This window comes from Emydura macquarii, unplaced genomic scaffold (assembly GCF_026122565.2).
Source record: "Emydura macquarii macquarii isolate MOO-44397 ecotype Brisbane River unplaced genomic scaffold, CSIRO-AGI_Emac_v2 contig_1253, whole genome shotgun sequence".
NCBI classification, from domain to species: Eukaryota; Metazoa; Chordata; order Testudines; family Chelidae; genus Emydura; species Emydura macquarii.
The window spans coordinates 47,821,655-47,839,399 of NW_027131390.1; the positions used below are offsets into that span (position 1 = coordinate 47,821,655).

Genomic DNA, 17,745 nt, shown 5'->3' on the forward strand with positions numbered 1-17,745 from the left:
ATCCCATCATTATGATGGCTGGGCAGCACCTAAGTGGCACTGGGACCCGATAAGTTGCGGTGCCTAGAGCAGAGAGGAGAGCCCAGCCAGCCCCATGGTACAGGAGCTGCCACGCGACCCTTTGAACCATTCTGGTGACCCAATTTTGGGTCCTGACCCATGGGTTGAGGAACGCTGTTATAGACCGTACCACCAGTTTGGGGTGTCGACTCTGAGGTAGGCACTCATAGCTGTGAGCCACTCCAGACAGCATGAAACCTAGGATGAAGCGTTTTCAGTTTGAAATAGAAAATGTCTGCCTGTTTTTCAGTTCAAGCTGCTTCCAACAACACAGTGTTTCTACTTCTATTATGTCAATGATCTGTGAACAACAAGTCTAAAAAGCCACACACTAAAGATATGAGAAACTGGAATGGAAATAATTTTGTTACTTAAGCAATAATGGTTAGAAGAGAGTAATATTGTATATGATGCAATAAATGGTTTCCAGGTTGGGTAAACACCAACATTTTGATTCTGCATTTACCCAACCTGAAAGCTGTTTTCTGAGAATATATTATTTACTTCTGAACATTATTGTTATTAGAAAAGAAAACGATTTATAATGTTCCTTTTTATGGTTCTGTTTGAGAACGCAGTCATGCTACAGCCATTACCTCCCTCAGACTTTCTGATGAACTTCAGGGGTATAGTTAAAATGACTAATTCACTGAAAACACAATTACAAATTGTAGAGTTTGGCAAAGGTGCGGTTGGGATGGGGGAAAATATATGATCAGTCAGATAACGGCCCAGGTTTTGAGTTAGGGGTACAATGCCAACTTTGGATGTGCTAAATACAACACATAATAGCTGTATTCACTGTGGGTGAGATGGTCATTGGTCTTTACTCCAACCTGGGGAAGCATGCAAGAGCTAGTCACAATGGCAGGCCGTATGCTCAGTGGAACATAAGCATTGTTTCCTTGGAGCATGTATCACTCCAAAAAGAAGAGAGAGAAGATACGGCTATGCCTCAGTCCTCTCCTTTCACATTATTTGGCAGAGAAGATGAGGTGCACTGGGGTGAACCATCTATAGGGTGCTACTCCCCACAAGTCTTTTATGCATGGCTTCCTTCTAGGGTGACCAGATGTCCCAATTTTATAGGGACAGTCCCGATATTCGGGGATTTGTCTTATATAGGTACCAATAACTCCCCCTGCCACCAAACATCCCAATTTTTCACACTTACTAGCTTGTCACCCTACTCCCTTCTGTAACCTGTTTTGTTCAATGGGTATATGAAAGCAGTGGGGAAGGTAGCGAGGAGGTCTGAGTTGGAGAGCCATCAGCATATAGAAGATATGTAGAGCTACATATCTTCCATCAGACCCTAATAGTGAGATATCTCTTTCCTCAATGCCTTGTCAAAAATGAGATTTGAATAAGAGGAAACTAGTTGAGGCTAAATCCAGATAAGACATGGGTGATGCCTGTTATCTAGGGACAGCATCAACGGAGTACAATGGGGATGGCATCTACCCATTATGAAGGGGTTTGCCCACCCTACGTCCATAAAGTTCACGCAGATGGGCTATGTATGGATCTTCAATTACTCCTGTAATACCAGATGACTCTTTTCACATAAGCTAAGACCACCAAATGCAACCATTTCTCTCCGATGTGCAGTCATCCATGCTTTTGTCGCCACTAGACTGGATTACACTTCATGATCTCTCAGAGGTGCAGCTGATGCAGAGTATGGCAGCCAGTCAAGCTTGAGGAAACATTATACCAATGCTTCAAAGACTTCACTGGCTTCCTATTTGCTACCATGTGCCATCAAAGTGTTGCTACTGATCTGTATGGGTATGTGTACAGACCTGTGCTAGTGGGGCTTGCAGTAGCTCTCTAGAAATAGCTGTGTAGATATAGCAACTCGGGTTGGAACTTGGGCTCTGAAACCTGGGGGTGTGGAAGAGGTGGACTTGAGTCCAAGCTCTAGTCTGAGCCACAACATTCAAGTAACATCTACACAGCTATCCTTAGAGGACTAGCACAAGTCCTGCTAGCACAAGTCTGTGGACCCAGGCTGGGAAGCTTGGTCTCAGATGCAGTGTAAACATGCCCTAAAAGGTTACAGTCCCAACTACCATAGCCTGTCCATGAATCACTACAAAAGTTGAGAAGGGCTGAGGTACACAAACTAGAAGTCTTTATATTTAAAAGACCCAGGATTCAGGGCAGTCTGTTTTGAGGAGTGTGTCCTGGACTCAAATTAATTCCCTTCTTGGCCTGACAGAACCTGACTTGAAGAACGTCAGGGGACAGCACACAGTCTGTGGCCATGATTCTCATTTACACTAAGGTCCCTTTATATTACAAAACCAGGGCAAAGGGACTTTATGTAAATGACAATCAGGCCTCCTCTAATCAGACTCTTACTTTTTGGAGGAATGATATTTGGCTGTGTGCTTTGTTTATTGTTGAATGCATGGAAGTTTTTGTTTTGCCTATTTACCCCTGCCCTACCTACTTTCTCTTAAACAACAATTACATGTCAGCTCCCGCCTCCGCTCTGCCAGTGACGCCAACCTTGACTGCCCATTTGGAAAATTTTTCAGCAAACACCTTCATGCATTATCCCATGCTGTCCCTTGTATGGGAGGAGCTCCAGATAAACATCTGCAATGCCATCTCAGTGTCCTCCTTCAAATCTCTCCTAAATATTCTCCCCTGGCTTACTGGCTCCAAAAAAACCTCTCCAATAGTTAGGCAGTGGATGTGCTGTGAGCTCTGCTTATTAAGCTGTACATAATCATTTCATTACTACCTTGGGCTTCCTCTGCCTGTTTGTTGTGTCCACCTGTTGTCTTTTGGCTTATGCTTAGACAGTAAGCTGTTCAAGAACTGGGACTGCCTTTTGGTTCTGTGTTTGCACAGCGCCTGACAATTTGTAGCACAATACAAATAATAAACGTTGTACTTTTTTCATTAACTGACATATGTGCCGCCCAGGAACAATGTGATGGGTACATTTGTACACCCACCCACACCCACACACACCCACACACACACACACAAATTATTTATTGATGACTAATTTATTTTTTTTGCTTCTTCCAATAAAGTGATTAAATTAAAAACAACCTTTCCAAGATTGCATTTGCAATTCCATCCATTTAATTACTTACTTTGCTTTAATTGCTAAATTAAAAACTATTAAGAAAACAGCCTACTTCATAATCAATAATTTAATTAGAATTTCAGGGCCAAGAAGACAATGAAAATGTTATTTTTCAGTCAGATCTTTTCCAAGGTCTTTGAAAGAATTTTGCTCTCATTTTGCTTGGAAGTGACATTGGTGACATAAAAATTAAACTCATAGGGGTAGCTATATATCATGTACACACATTACAGATATACACTACCAGTAGCTAAAAAGTTCAAATTCAGGTCAATCCTTTTGCTGTCCAGACAGGAATGCTGCTTACTTTTCTCATTCTATTTCCAAATCAGTGACATATCAGCACAACCTGACATTACACATTCCAGGAATACCTACTATAGATACTGTATGTCAGAAGCCACAAATGAATAAGTACTTACTGACATCTACAGCCATGTGTGTCTCATGGTTGTAGCTTAACACACTTTAAAGTATACCTTTTTAAAAAGCTCTGTAACTACCTTTAATATTTTCTGATGACAAGCAGCAAATTTAAAATTAATACACTGGCTTTTTAATTGATAAGATCTGATTCTATTGGCAATATATGAGTTTTCTCCCACATTTTGCTCTATGACTTCTTTTCCCCATGCAACGTTTACAACACATCAGCATCTGTACTACATCAAAGGGAGGTTTCACGCACAGGTATATGTGATATATGGTGCTCCAGGCCTGAACCATGACCATCCGTTATCCATAATTATAGGTGAGGTGTCATAGCCATGATTTACAAGATTCGGCTACATTCTATGGCTGAAACAGCCAGCCCAAAAGACAGACAGGGAAGCTGCTTGGTTATTAGTAAAGGATGAAAAAGAAGAAGTGAAGTAGGAAGCACTAGAATGTTAGGGAACAGTCAATGGAGTTGCAGGGAAAGCAGCGAGGGAGACAATTTTTGTCTGGTAAAGAGGTAAGAAGGAGGCAGGAGAAGGAACTTCGAGATGGAGGAGGCAGCAGCAAAAGCTATAGGTACCTGCAGGAGGAGAGGGGCAGCAGTGAATGACTTGCTAGATGGGAGATAAGTAGTCATGCTCCCTAGGAAATATGTGGGCAAGCATGGCAGTAAACGGGAAAGTTTAAGGAGAGAGGAGAGAAGATGTTGGAAGGCACAAGTCTGATCCAGAGCACAACAAGGATGCAAGACTAGGATCCACATATATAAAGTAAAACACAGGGCCGGAGGAGCAGGTGCAGGCAGCCTAGACAATACGTTGTAAATTTGTTAACCAACTTGATAACTAGTGAGAAACAATCTACAACTAATCCTCCTCCCTCCTCAGCTCTGCCCAAATTCATTCACCCACCATGCCTTCTGCCCCTGCCCCCAGACCCTCTCTTCTCCTTGGGTACATCTACACAGGAATAAAGAACCCACAGCTAGCCCAGGTCAGCTGACTTGGGCTCATGGGCTCAGGCCCTGGGTTGTAAAATTGCTGTTCAGGCTTCGATTAGAACCCGAGCTCTGGGGACCCTGAAGCGGGGAGGAGAATGGGGAGGGGGTGTCCACCACCCTCTGCCTACCCACTCTACATTATATTTGGGACTGGGGAATTGGCAATACACTCCTCTAAACTACCACCAAGTTAGCTAAGCTTTGGTGTTGAGGAGAGTTAAGAATCTGTGACAGACAGCCAGGTGCATATGGGTTGAAGGGTGTTGCAGGAGACCTGGCTTTAAGATAAGATAGGTGATGGTCTCTCTCCTCCTCTTGTTACAATACTTGAGCTACAAAAGGGAGCTACTGCTGGAGCAAGAAACACTACGGAAGTGGACAACAACAGCCAATAACATAGTGGCACACACTGCTGCAGCAGCAACCTGAGCCACCATGGCCTTGTTTTCACTGTGACAAATGGTATGCTCTCAACTCAAGTTAACTAACTCCAGGTAAAATCCTGCTGAGCATTTTGGAGTTTTCACATGAGTCAGCAGGTCAAAGTGAAGACTAGTCTTTACTCTACATATCGCTTTATGCTCTCTAGGATTTTACTCGGACTTGGTTAATTTCAGGTCAGCACCTATAATTTTTTTGTAATGAAGAGTAGGCTCATGAGTTTAGGACTGCAAAACGATTTGCCTTCCAGCTGGTGAGAGGAACCAAACACCTGGCGGGCAAGTGCAGGCATGGGAATAAACAGGAATATTTTGTGTGTATAGGGCTTTACAAACCAACAGAAATGATGGGTCCCCGCCCTGAGGTGCTTAAAATCTAAATGAGATGTAGCACAGCAAGGCATTTCAAACAAACAGAGAAGGAGGGAAAGGAACAAGGGGGGATACAATGGCAAAAAGGTAATGAAACACGTTTGTTGTTACATACACAGTCTTCAGCTTTGGGTTTACTGTGCAGCTGGAATGCAGACCAGGAAGGGGGAGGTCAGCAATGTCAGGGCTAACCAAAAGAATTATGAGGTTATAATTCTACTTTGGGGTTCATTCCAATGACTATGCAAGCAGAAAGCTTGGCTTTTTTGGCTTATGACACTCCCAGAACTTCTTGATGGAATTATAACCCAGTAATTCACAGCTGCTTGTTATTTATTCCATATTTCATTGTGACTCACACATTCCCCTGCTCATCCAAGGCAGGGATTATAAAACAGGAGGCCTATTATTTACAAGTGCAGAACAAAATAAAAGATATTTGTTACCAGTTAACTCTTTGTGCTAGGGCCTGGACTTCTAGCAGAAAGGTTCAATGATATTAAAAGGCTAAACCTTTCATGAAATGCTCGGTCTTCAAGACTGAAAGCTTTAATCTTTGACCAGGTTTTATAGAGATCAGACTTGAATAATGTACATAAACTATGTCAGATTTTAAAAATAACCTTATTTCTTAAAAAAAAAGTATATCCACTCAGATCTTGAATACAATCCTCATGAGTTCAAAAGGAGCCCCAATCAAACAGACAACTCCAAAAATCCTCAGTATTCTGAGGAATTATTATCTAGATCTTAATTTGCATTTTAGTTTTCTGGTTCAGGCATATTTCATGATGTAAGTTACAGAAACAGATCCACCAGTGTCACTTGAACTAGCATAGATATGCCTTCTCTAAGGATGAGTCACCTTTTGGTTGCTCTAGGGTTAGCTGGCTAAGGTAGCTCTACTTTCAGGTCTATATGTTTTGCCTTTGTGTATTGCCAGGTCTATATACTTTGCTGAATTTAGCCTATGAATATCAACACCAACAAGTCAAATGAATGTGAAGATGTAACAGTTCCGGTGCCACTGCCTCCCTCTTCCTTTTCCCTCTGGGTCAAAAAGGAGACAAGGACCCACAGACTTGCAGTCACCTTGGTTTATTTACAGCATGCATCTGGAGTACGCATCGCGTGGCGTCTTTGGTTCTGGTTCTCCCCTGTCTTCCCAAACCATCTGGCATGGCTTATAAACCTTCTAGGGCTTCTCGGGCAGCTGCTGTTCATGGGCTAAATTACTCCCCTGGGAAACTGCTCAATCTGCATCTCCGCCCAGCTGCCTTCCCTCAGGCAATCAACCCCAACCCAACTACCTGCTCTGCTGCCCTTCTGCTAGCTAGACCAGCATGGCAGAGGGCTTAAAAGGGGGTTCACCCTTTCCCCCCACCACCCTGTCACAGGAGGGTGGTAGTAAACTTGTTGCAGAACATAGGAAATAGTCTCTTGAGGCTCCCAATACACAAAGGCAAATGTGACTAATAGGAGATTCTTAGTTAGTACTAAAACTATTTAAAATGTTTTATCAAAATCAGTATTTCTTAGAAGCAGGAGAAAGGGGGTTGGATGGTTTAGGGGATTAGTAATTATGATACACAATTCAGCCCCGTTTAACCAAGCCTAAACTAACTAAAAGTCTCAGTTTATTCAAACTGTTGTGCTCTCAGGATTTTTATAGCCAAATGACTAGCATCCAACCCTTCTTCACTATGTTCCAAAATACATTCAGAGTATAGCTTTTTCAAAAATATATGGCTCTTCTGTTGAGCCAGAACCCCCTTTATCCCAGGGTTGCAGAAACCTCCCATAATTTTCAGACTTGTGCTGTCAAGGCTTTCACAATCAGTACCTCCTGCAACCCAATGACTCAATCTTGCACTGAGAACCACATAGTTGGACACCTGCAGCCACAAGGAGCTGCACTGAGGCCAAAGAGGGGTGGCATTGAAGGATTAGGGCCCAACGCAGGTCCTCAGTGACTTGAATTCATTGCCATCTAGCCCTTGTTCTGTGGCTGTGTGAAACACATGGGTGGATCAGACTAATTCCAATGTGACAGGACAGATGTCCATATCATAAAAATGCTACACCACCAGAATTGGCACGAATTAGCAATCTCAACAGACAGCTCAAAAGCTTATACACACAGACACACATCCCCTAATGTTTGAGGCACACTAGCCAGGCAGTACAGGGGAATCTTGTTTTGTTGCAATCCATGCTGTCCGTGTTCTGTGTATAAATTAATGACTTCACTCTCCAGAGCTATGAATCCAGCATCTTTCTCAAGCACTACAACTTTACTGAAAAGAAAGAGTTATAACATCATGTAGCATTCTCTGTATTTATAATTGTTTTGGTGTATTGCATGATCTTTCCTTGTACAACCCGTGCCGTTTTGTATCTGTGTTTTCTGCTGCTCACTTTTTTATTTTCTCCAGAATAGAGTGTTACTCCTGTTCATTGACTGTGAGCCGCCAGGTTCCTCTCATGCTTCCCCTGGTCATGAGTTGGCTGGTGTTGAGTGGGGTCCCCTTTTTGGTGTTTTGTGGGTGGGTGTGAAGGTCACCATACTGTTCTCAATCAATGTCACTGCTTCCTACAGTGTCTTCATATTGTATCACCCACTCCCACACTCCAAGTGGGAGGATCTGGAGAAATTGCTGAAGGCACAAGAAGACCAGGAGAAGAAGTATAACAAGAGCATCTGTATCCCAGAATTCCAACCAGGGGACTCAGTGGTACTTCTGCTACCTACCTCCGAATCGAAGCTGTTGGCTCAGTGGCAAGGGCCCTTTGAAATAGTGAGACTAATGAGGACTGTAGACTACAAAGTATGCAATCCTGGAAAGAGGAAAGCTATCCAAATATATCATGTCAATTTATGGAAAGTGTGGAAAGAATGAAACGGACTCTTAATCGCTCCATTTCCCCGTGAGCCTAAATTCAGCCCCTGTGCCATGACAGTTCCTCAGTCAGGGACCATATCAGTCAGGAAAGACTTATAACCTGACCAGGAACAACAGACACACAAACCCATCAGCAAATCCCTCTCTAAGTTTTCGGCAACACTAGTCCCAGATGTACCTAGTATTCCATTGTATAGAGACTGAAACTGGCCAGAAAGTGCAAGAAAGTGTACCACCATTACCTGGAAAAATGTGGGAGACTGTGTGACAAGAGCCACAGAATATGTTGGCCCTGAGAGTTGTCAAGGAGTCGGGTGAGTGGTGAAGTTCGAGATTGCTCACGCTCAACATGGTTCTGCATAGACTTTCAAAAAGTGAATGCAATATTCAAATTCTATGCCTATTACAGGCTGCAGGCTAACAAATTGCTAGAGATGCTGGGAGCTGCCAGGTACATATCTACTTTGACCTAACTAAGGGATACTGCCAGATCCCCCTTCACCCCAAATTCAGGAAAAAGACAGCCTTCTATACATCCCTGCAATTTTTTCAGTGTACAACCATGCCCTTTGGACTGCATGGGACTGTGACTATGTTCCAGAGGTTAATGGATCTGATATTGAGCCCACATAGTCAGTACGCAGCTGCTTATATCAACAATATTGTCATCTACAATGGGACCTGTGACAACCCCATAAAACACCTCACAGAGCTCCTACAGGCACTCCAAGCCCTGGTCTACACTTACCTGGAAATTCAACAGCAGTCAACGGGAGTTATGCAAGCTACGCAGTGTAGCTTGCGTAACTCCCGTCAACTGCTGTGCTTCCCTTCTGCGCGCCATCTTCACTGAACTGTGCTGACGGGAACTGCATTCCCATCAACGCAGCACTGAGCCACTTGAGGAGGTGAATTACCAGCATTGACTTCCTGATCGATTGAGTGGGTCTACACTGACCACTCAATTGATCCAGAAAGATTGATCTGACAGTGGCAACTTTGCTGCCGTCAGTATTGACATACCCCAAGAGACCGAGCTGACAGCTAATCTGGATAAATGTTGATTAACCAACTGGGAAGTGAACTACCTGGGATACACCATGGGTGCAGGATCACTACACCCACTAGTAGGGAAGGTAAAAGCCTTGTCAGAATGCCCTATCTCCTCTATGAAGAAACAAGTATACCACTTCCTGTGGCTAGTAGGGCATTATAGGCGGTTCATACCCAACTTTGCCATAATAGCTGCAGCCTTAGCAGTCCTACTAAAAGACGCCTCATCCGGGAAGATCTGGTCGACCAATGCCTGCGACTGAGCCTTCCATGTGCTAAAAAATATTGCTGGTTCAAGGAACACTTTTTATTTCATCCCGACTTTTCAAAGCCTTTTATTTTAGGAACAGATGCATCGGATATTGGTCTTGGATCTGTACAGTCACAAAAAGTAGGGGGACAGGAGCATCCTGTCCTATATCTTAGCAGGAAGCTTCTTCCCTGAAAAGCTGATTATTCACTGATAGAGAAGGAGGCTCTAGCACTATTGTGGGCTGTGGGGGCCTTGCATTCCTAGGATGGCTACAATCCATGAAGGACCATAACCCCCAAATCATGAGGTGGTATTCGTCCCTCAACCATACTGCTTTGACGTACTGCATTGAAATGGAAAAGATCAGAAAAATGCAGACTTCTTTTTCTGAGATGGGGAGTAAGTGAGGGTGTCAACATAAGTAGCCCAGGGATTCTGAAAGTGGTGGGAAGGGCTTGTGACAGGGCTTTCAGACCCACCACTGAACAAAGGCTGGGAACAGAGAAATACTGAGCTAAGGAATGTCCCACCTCTCAACAGGTGCAGGGCACAATTAAAAAGGATGCTGGTACCCAAGAGAGAGGGGAATGAGCTGCATGTGGCAACAGGATGCAAGGCTAATGCTGAGAGCTCTGCCAGGGACAGCAACAGCTTTGTGAGGGCTGCTCTAGCAGCAGGGACTTGGATTTCAAGTTGAAAGCCCTAAGAGAACAGGACACTAAGAGACCCAGGGGAGTCTGCTACGCCTCTGATGATACCCTAACCTGAAGAATTCCAGACTGGTAGAAAGTGACACAGGGGAAAACATAATTTGGGATAGCTCAATGACTTGACTGGGCACTCTGATAAACCTGTAGGACCTGGGTCCCCCTACCTTGCCACCCTGCTTCTCTGTAGTGACAGAGCTCCTGGGGGAGAAACTGGAGCACACAGGGATGGTAAAAACTGTACAGCCATGACCTGAACACTAGCCCAGTTGGTCATCAGACCTTCCTGATACAGGCTCTAAGAAAATGAGTTAGCACTAATGGGAGTTATTTGCTGCAGTCAAAGCAGAAGTGTCAGTGTTTTGGACAGTCTATCCAGTTTTCTTCCTCTTCTGCTGTGGTGGGTGTCTACATTATTCATCAAAGACACCACACTACTTCAGAGCTTTTAGCTTTAGACTGTGCTGTTCAGTCCACAAATTACTGTCATTGATAAGGTTTGATGCATAGAGTTTGGACATAAGATTGGCCACTGTTGTGCTGAGCTGTTTTACTAATGTTTAAGTCATTTTTAACTCAAACAGTAAAAATCTGACATGCTTGCTGCCTTCCTATTTGAATGCCAGGAATGTTAGCTTCACAGCAGGATAGGAATGGCATCACCTGTGTTATTATGCTAGCATTCTGCTGCAGACAGAATATGGAAGAATAAAAAGCATGTTTGAAATTGTTAGATTGTGCTGCAAAATAACTGCCAAAATCTGAAAGCAAATCATGGATAATGACATAAATTGTACTACACATGGTTTAATTACAGTGGTTGCCATTGAAGAGTCAACATTTGCCAGCAGTAACTACAGAATGATATCTCAGTTACCTAGTATTTCCCTATAGTTAGAATACAAATTACGCACAGTATGGCCCTAATTCTGCAAAGAGTTATGCATATACTTAATTTTACACACAAGTAGTCCCACTGAGTCAATGGAATTATTCAGATGGGTAATGCTAAGTACATGTGTAAGTCTCTGCAAGATCACACCACAGTGTGTTACTATTAGTAAATGTTAACTTTTTAATGGCAACTACTATTACATACCAGTTGCAGAATGTGAAATCTCCAGTTACAAAATTTGACATATTTTTACCTCAGATAGTGGATAAAGCAGTTTATAAATTAAATATGACTTCACATATATAGACAAATACATGCTTTGAATTTTTTTGTTTGTTTGTTTCTTTTCATCCAATTTGTTGAAAGCTCAGCATAGAGGCAGGCTGAGATGACTGGATATTCGGACTCGTTTTTATTTTCTTCAAACAAATTTGATTAGCACTAGAATGTGAGAAATACAGATGAATGGCAGTCATCTTATCTTGGACAGAACTATCCATGCAGGTGAAGTGTGCTTTAGGGGCTTGAAGTTCTCTCACATGTCTTACATTTAACATTGGATACATATTGCAATTCCCAAGAAGGGAAGATGTTCACTCTGATGTGACAGCATAAAAATGTTCAGAATATTCTATGAAACTGGCAAAAAGAGAGAAATAAATTCAACAACTTTGCTTAGCACAAAAATCTTCAGCTTTATTGCCAAGAGATTCCACTACTGAATTGTGCCCTCTGTTACAGTGATGTAATCCAACAGGACTTCGGCCATATTAAGATGCTTCCATTTCAAATTCAATATGTTGTTTCTTTCCAAAACTTTGGAAAGATCCATGATCATCTAAATATTATTTAATCCTTCATAATCTTATTTTCCTGAAAACAAAATGCTTCTTTCCTATTTAATATTAATTAAATCCTGGAATATTTTCAGCCTGCTGGAACAAACCATGCTTGCTATTAGAAAAAAAACCCCATGCAAATTTCATTAATTTCCCAACTCTGCAAGATGTTTTATAGGTTAAGCCTTGTGATTATAAAAATTTATGTTCCATTTTCCTCTGAAATTCAGAGCTGATCTGTCCATTTGACTTCGACTGAATTGACGTGCTGTTCTCTGCATCCATTATGTTTAATAATAGAGAGTTGACTTGGGCTAATGATTTAAGAGCAAGATGTGATTAATAATGTGAACAGAAGCTTTAAACCCAATTTATAGGAAAATAAACCAGAGTATAATTTTCATGTTTCATTAAAGAACATCTTTAGGTGTATGCCTTAATACTAATTGATCCCAGAGAGGTGGAAAAATGCATTGTTCCAGTCTGACTAATGTGACTAAATTGTTTTCCGTGTTTCTGGAAGAGACCATTAGTATAACCTGATCATTCAGTATATGTAAAAGAAATAAGGTGTTCATAATGAACTAGACATTTCAAGTGCTTTCCAAATATGAACAACTTATCTTAAATTTGCAAGATATCCTGAGGGACACAAATAGAGTAAACGTGCAAAACAATTTTAAACATATACTATGTTTGGATAAAGGCTTTTTCTACACTAGAAAAGTATTCATTGTTGAAAACCAGTGCAGGTGAACTAACATTGGACAGAGTTAATTCCAAGTTTAGTAAAGGACAAACCATAGTGAATGCTGTATCTGTAACTGACTAATTTTGTTAGTGAACAAAGCAATATTGGTGAGATTTTATTGATAATGTGACATTAAGTTATGGTTAAAAAGTTATTTTAATATAAACAAAGTTCTTTTTTTCAATTAAGTTTTAACTCTTTTTGTATTTCAATATTCACTTTTCTTTTGAATTATTCATACTTTGATGTCAAACTTCCTCAGAAACTTTCATATCTAAGAACAATGAGTCTTGATTGACTTCACTTTAACTTGCTGGGCTTAATGCTCATGATTCTTATTAAATTACCTTTATCCTGTCTGTTTCTATGATCCATAAATAGAAAGTGGCTAATGAACTTCAGAGTACCCCACTGTCCCCTTCATGCAAACTTCTCTTTCTCCTCTAACATTTGCGTAACTATTACAGCAATGACTTTTAATACACAGATTTTTTTTCTTCCTCTTTCATCCCCCACATAATTACTTCTCACACCAACATGATCTTCTGCATTCTGTGCCAGGTTCTGGTTCCTTTGTGCTGCTACAGTATTGCAAAGGGGCCATAATGACAGTTCAACAAGCTACTTCAGAATTCCCACAGTGTAGGAGGAATACCATGGTGGTGGATGTGCTTTCCCCGTTTGGCCCTCTACTTTGTGTTTCCCATGGGGAGGTGGAAATCCCTCTTATTTTATTCCTAAATGAACTTTTGTTATTACATTCCTTATCAATTAGATGCAGATATTTAAACATCAATTAGGTGTAAACATTCTGGTGTTGACTGAAAAGAACAGAGATCAAGGGGTTGCAACGTATCGAGCATCATGCATATATTTTGTACAGTATATACTGTGTCAATGCCTATCAATCCTGGTATTTATCACATAGGAAAAAGTGAGGCTAGGAAAGAATGAAAGGGAAAGCTGCACATTTTCAGGCAGTGGCCACAGTGATATATTCCCCTTCATGAGAGAATGACCCAGAGAGAGTCAGAAGTAAGTTATGAAGGCCATTCCCTCCAAAAGAAAAATAAACGTATTAGACCTACACACAATTATATCCTTTATTCGTCCCTATCCCCCCCACCATTCTTCATTTCTACATTTTCTTTATAAATAATTTAAAATGAATTTGAATGCTTATGAAAGATGCCAGACAGAACTCACTGACAGCTGTTCTATTTGCAGAATAAATACACCAGGGCTGTAGTAGTGCAGTCTTCTGCACACAGAGTGTTCTCAACTCCATTCTGAAAGGGTAAGTTATAATGTTAGGATTCAGCCCTCAGTCTTTCTGCTAAGAAAGCCAATAAAGACAACAATTGAATCTAAGTGTGGCCGTTATTTCTGTGATGTTGATATCTGTGTATTAGCAAATGTACTGTGATGACCAACGTATTTCAGAGGCCACCAAAGTGCTGTTACAGAGTACTAAATTTTTGGTCAGTATATAATACTAAAGAGGAAAACAAGGTTACTTACCAGTAACTGTTGTTCTTCGAGATGTGTTGCTCATATCCATTCCAATTTAGGTGTGTGCGCACCCCGTGCACAGATTCCCGGAACCTTTTTCCCTAGCAAGCCCTGCAGGGCCAGCTCAGGCGCCCCCTGGAGTGCCGCGCTCATGTCGCGGTATAAAGGGCACTGCTGACCCCGCGGGCCCCCAGTCCCTTCTTTCTGCCTCTGACGGTTGCTGGAACTTCTGCCACTTGCCGTTGCAAGCAGCAGTCCCTAGCTACTTACATCGATTAGAGATCAGTTGTTGAAAGAAACTATTGTTATTCAGAAGTCAAGGACAGTTTGCTGAAGCCACTGACTTTGTGTTCAAGGGCCCTTAGGGGCTTTTGACCGGAGCCATGCAGGAAAGGCTCTGTATGCTACTACCAAGTCCCCTAATAACACATCTGTTGATTTTCTGCACTGGCTTTCATTCTTCTTTTGCATTAATCAACCATTGTATTTGCACTAACTTCCATAAATTCAGAAAGTGTACAAAACCACAGTTTACTCACTGTTCTGGCATCCCAGAGAGATAAGGTCTTGTCTGCAGAGCTGGTGAGAATGATGTTGGAGAATGGAAGAAACTCTATACTATTGACCGAATCCTTATGGCCACGCATGGTGTATCTGCACCTCTCACTGTAAAAGAAAACCATGACAGAAATAAAGCTCTTGCCATTAAAGAGAATGAGCAGTCTAGACAATGGCAGTGAAAAAGAATCAAATTTAAAATATAGTTAATTGTCTAAGGCCATGTCTATAGGTACAGCGCTGGTGAAGATGCTCCATGCCAACGAGAGAGAGCTCTTCCGTCGGAATAATAAAACCATCTCCATAAGTGGGAGAAGTAATGTTGGTGGGAGAAGTTCTCCCGCCTACATAGTGCTGTGCACCTGAGGCTTATATTGGTGTTACTTACATCGCTCAGGAGGTGGTTTTTTCGCACTCCCGAGTGACATAAGTTATGCTGATATAGGCTCTGGTGTAGACATAGTTTTAGTTACTATTTTCAAAGACGTTAGTACACAGTGGAAGGTTTATAGCACAGGCTAAAACAACCATCATTAAAATGTTCCCTAAGCTTTCTATGAAGTTATTTGAAATTTTGAAAGGTTGAGAGGTATCTACTGCATTGGAGAGAAAAAGAATAAAGATCAAAAGAGTGTGAAATAAGTTACCACCCTACTGATACTTCAAAGAGCATTTACACAGACTGTATATCTACAGTAAGGAAAAGTTAAAAAAATTGTGCATGCTGAGTCTTGAGAAAAGAATACTGAAGGGACACTGATAACTGTCTTCAAGTATGTTAAGGGATGTTGTAAGGGGAACTATGATTAACTGTTCCCCATGTACACTGAAGGAAGGAGAGTGTTTGAGGTTAGATATTAGGAAAATCTTTCTAGCTATTAGGATAGGTAAGCAATGGAATAGGCTTCCATAGGAGATTGTAGAATCCCCATCACTGGAGGTTTTTAAAAAGATTGGACCTGTCAGGGATAGTCTAGGTTCACTTCGTCTTGACTCAGCACAGGAGACTGAACTTGATGATCTCTTGAAGTCCCTTCCAGCCCTATATTTCTATGATCTGTGAAATAAGAGCCTCAGTTCAGAAGTGCAAGGCCTGTTCAAAGCACTGATTTGATTTGATTTTTATTGTTATTATTTACTTTGCTTTACCAAGATTGATATTAGGATTAGTGAAGGTCAGGTACAAGGGCATGGAAAAGGGATATTAGTATTGTAAGCATAGATGGGTCCAAACCAGAAACATTTAACCAGCTCTTCTTTGCTCTGAAACTTTGGGGTTTCCAGTAAAAGAGGATGAGAACTCATCCCTGCTTCTGAAACAGTTTGGATGGGGAAGATAATGATCTTATGAAAACCCAAAAGCAATTCCTTTTTGCCCATAACTAGTTGTTGCATCCTTTCTTGCTTGTCAAGCCAGTTTCCAACTTTTTGTTACTATGTAAGGTTTCAAAAAGATTAATTTAATACACACGTACAGACAAGAATTTTACAATTAGTAATGTCATCAGTTCTGTCCTGTATGTCCTAGTCCCTCAAATAAAGAGGGGTAGACAAACAAACAAACTGAAAGCAGTCAGCCATCACTGCCCACTGTAATTTGCAGTGTTAGTTTAGTATTTTATTCATTGCACATGTGGTTTGATAACTGGAAACACACTAGTTCTGTGCTGGCTACTGAATACGTTGGGCTGGCAAATTAAATTACTGGGGGTCTCAACTGAAAAAGGTCAAATTTCTTACAGTATTCTCTTTAGAAGGCTGTCACAGAGGGAATTAAAGATTTTGTGGGGTATTTCATACCTGCATGATGCCAGAAGACTCATAGAGCTCTTCTAGATTTTTTGTACTAAAAAATCATTGGAGATATGATACGGACCAGGAGAGCTTGAGGAGTTTTGCCAGAGGTTCACACTGATCTGCCAGAGCAAAGTGAGCTCCCAAGACCTACTTAAGATCCCTTTCCATTTTCCAGGTTAGAAGGTATATGCTGCTATGCATCTGAAGATCAATATAGTTTTTGCAGAAGATGTAGTAGTTTGTGTTTGTGTGCGTGCACATGCATATAGCTGCTTTCTAAATGGAAATTTTACCCAAGAAAGATATTTCAAGTACATTGTATATTACACAAAGTAATTACATATTATTCTAGATATTACATTATACTATCTTATATATTAATTATTATATATAGCATAGTATGTGTTATTTTGTAACGAGGATCCAAGTTAAAGAATCTGTTATTTATGTCATACATGTAGCTTTCTGGTTTTTAGAGATTACTGCATAGTTTGTCTGATGTTCAGATTATTTGATATATAGTGATAAAATAACTTATTATGTTTTATATTCCCCAGGGTCACACTGTTTTAACCAACAGGACAGATATATATACATGCACGCGGGTATTGGTATCTCTACATTTTCAAAAGTGACCAACAATTTTCAGGTGCCCAATCTGATATCCCTTAAGGGAACCTGATTTTCACATGGTGGGTACTCAGCATTTTCTCTTAGTCAGAACACTTTAAAGTGTTGACTGGTGATGCTGAATGCCCACCTGGAATTTTTGAAAATGTAGGCCAGTTTATATCTTAATGTCACATTATGTCCGATTAGAAGAAGAAGAAAAGAGAGCTAGAGTGAGGATGAGTGCACTTTGGGGGATTTACTTCTGTACAGTAGAATAATAAGAGGATTGATATCATACTCTTCCCCAAAAAGCTAGCTGAGCACTACATCTCATCTCTTTGTGGGATGGGAGAGCAACAACAGAGGGGTGGGGAGGGAGGAAGAGTATTGTTCAGGAGGCCTAAGAGAGGGTGCATCCCAGGCAGACCAGCTGCAAGAACAGACTT

At 41.3% G+C, this 17,745-nt stretch overlaps 1 protein-coding gene across 6 annotated transcripts in view; it reads right to left on the reverse strand.

Moving 5' to 3' along the window:
- SPAG16 (sperm associated antigen 16) overlaps nt 1-17,745 on the reverse strand; it is a 667,175-nt gene that overhangs the window by 183,359 nt on the left and 466,071 nt on the right. For all 6 annotated transcript variants that reach the window (XM_067548711.1, XM_067548708.1, XM_067548713.1 and 3 more), the window contains one exon: nt 14,872-14,998. In XM_067548711.1, the coding sequence (XP_067404812.1) occupies nt 14,872-14,998 (127 nt within the window). The remainder of the gene's footprint in view (nt 1-14,871; nt 14,999-17,745) is intronic.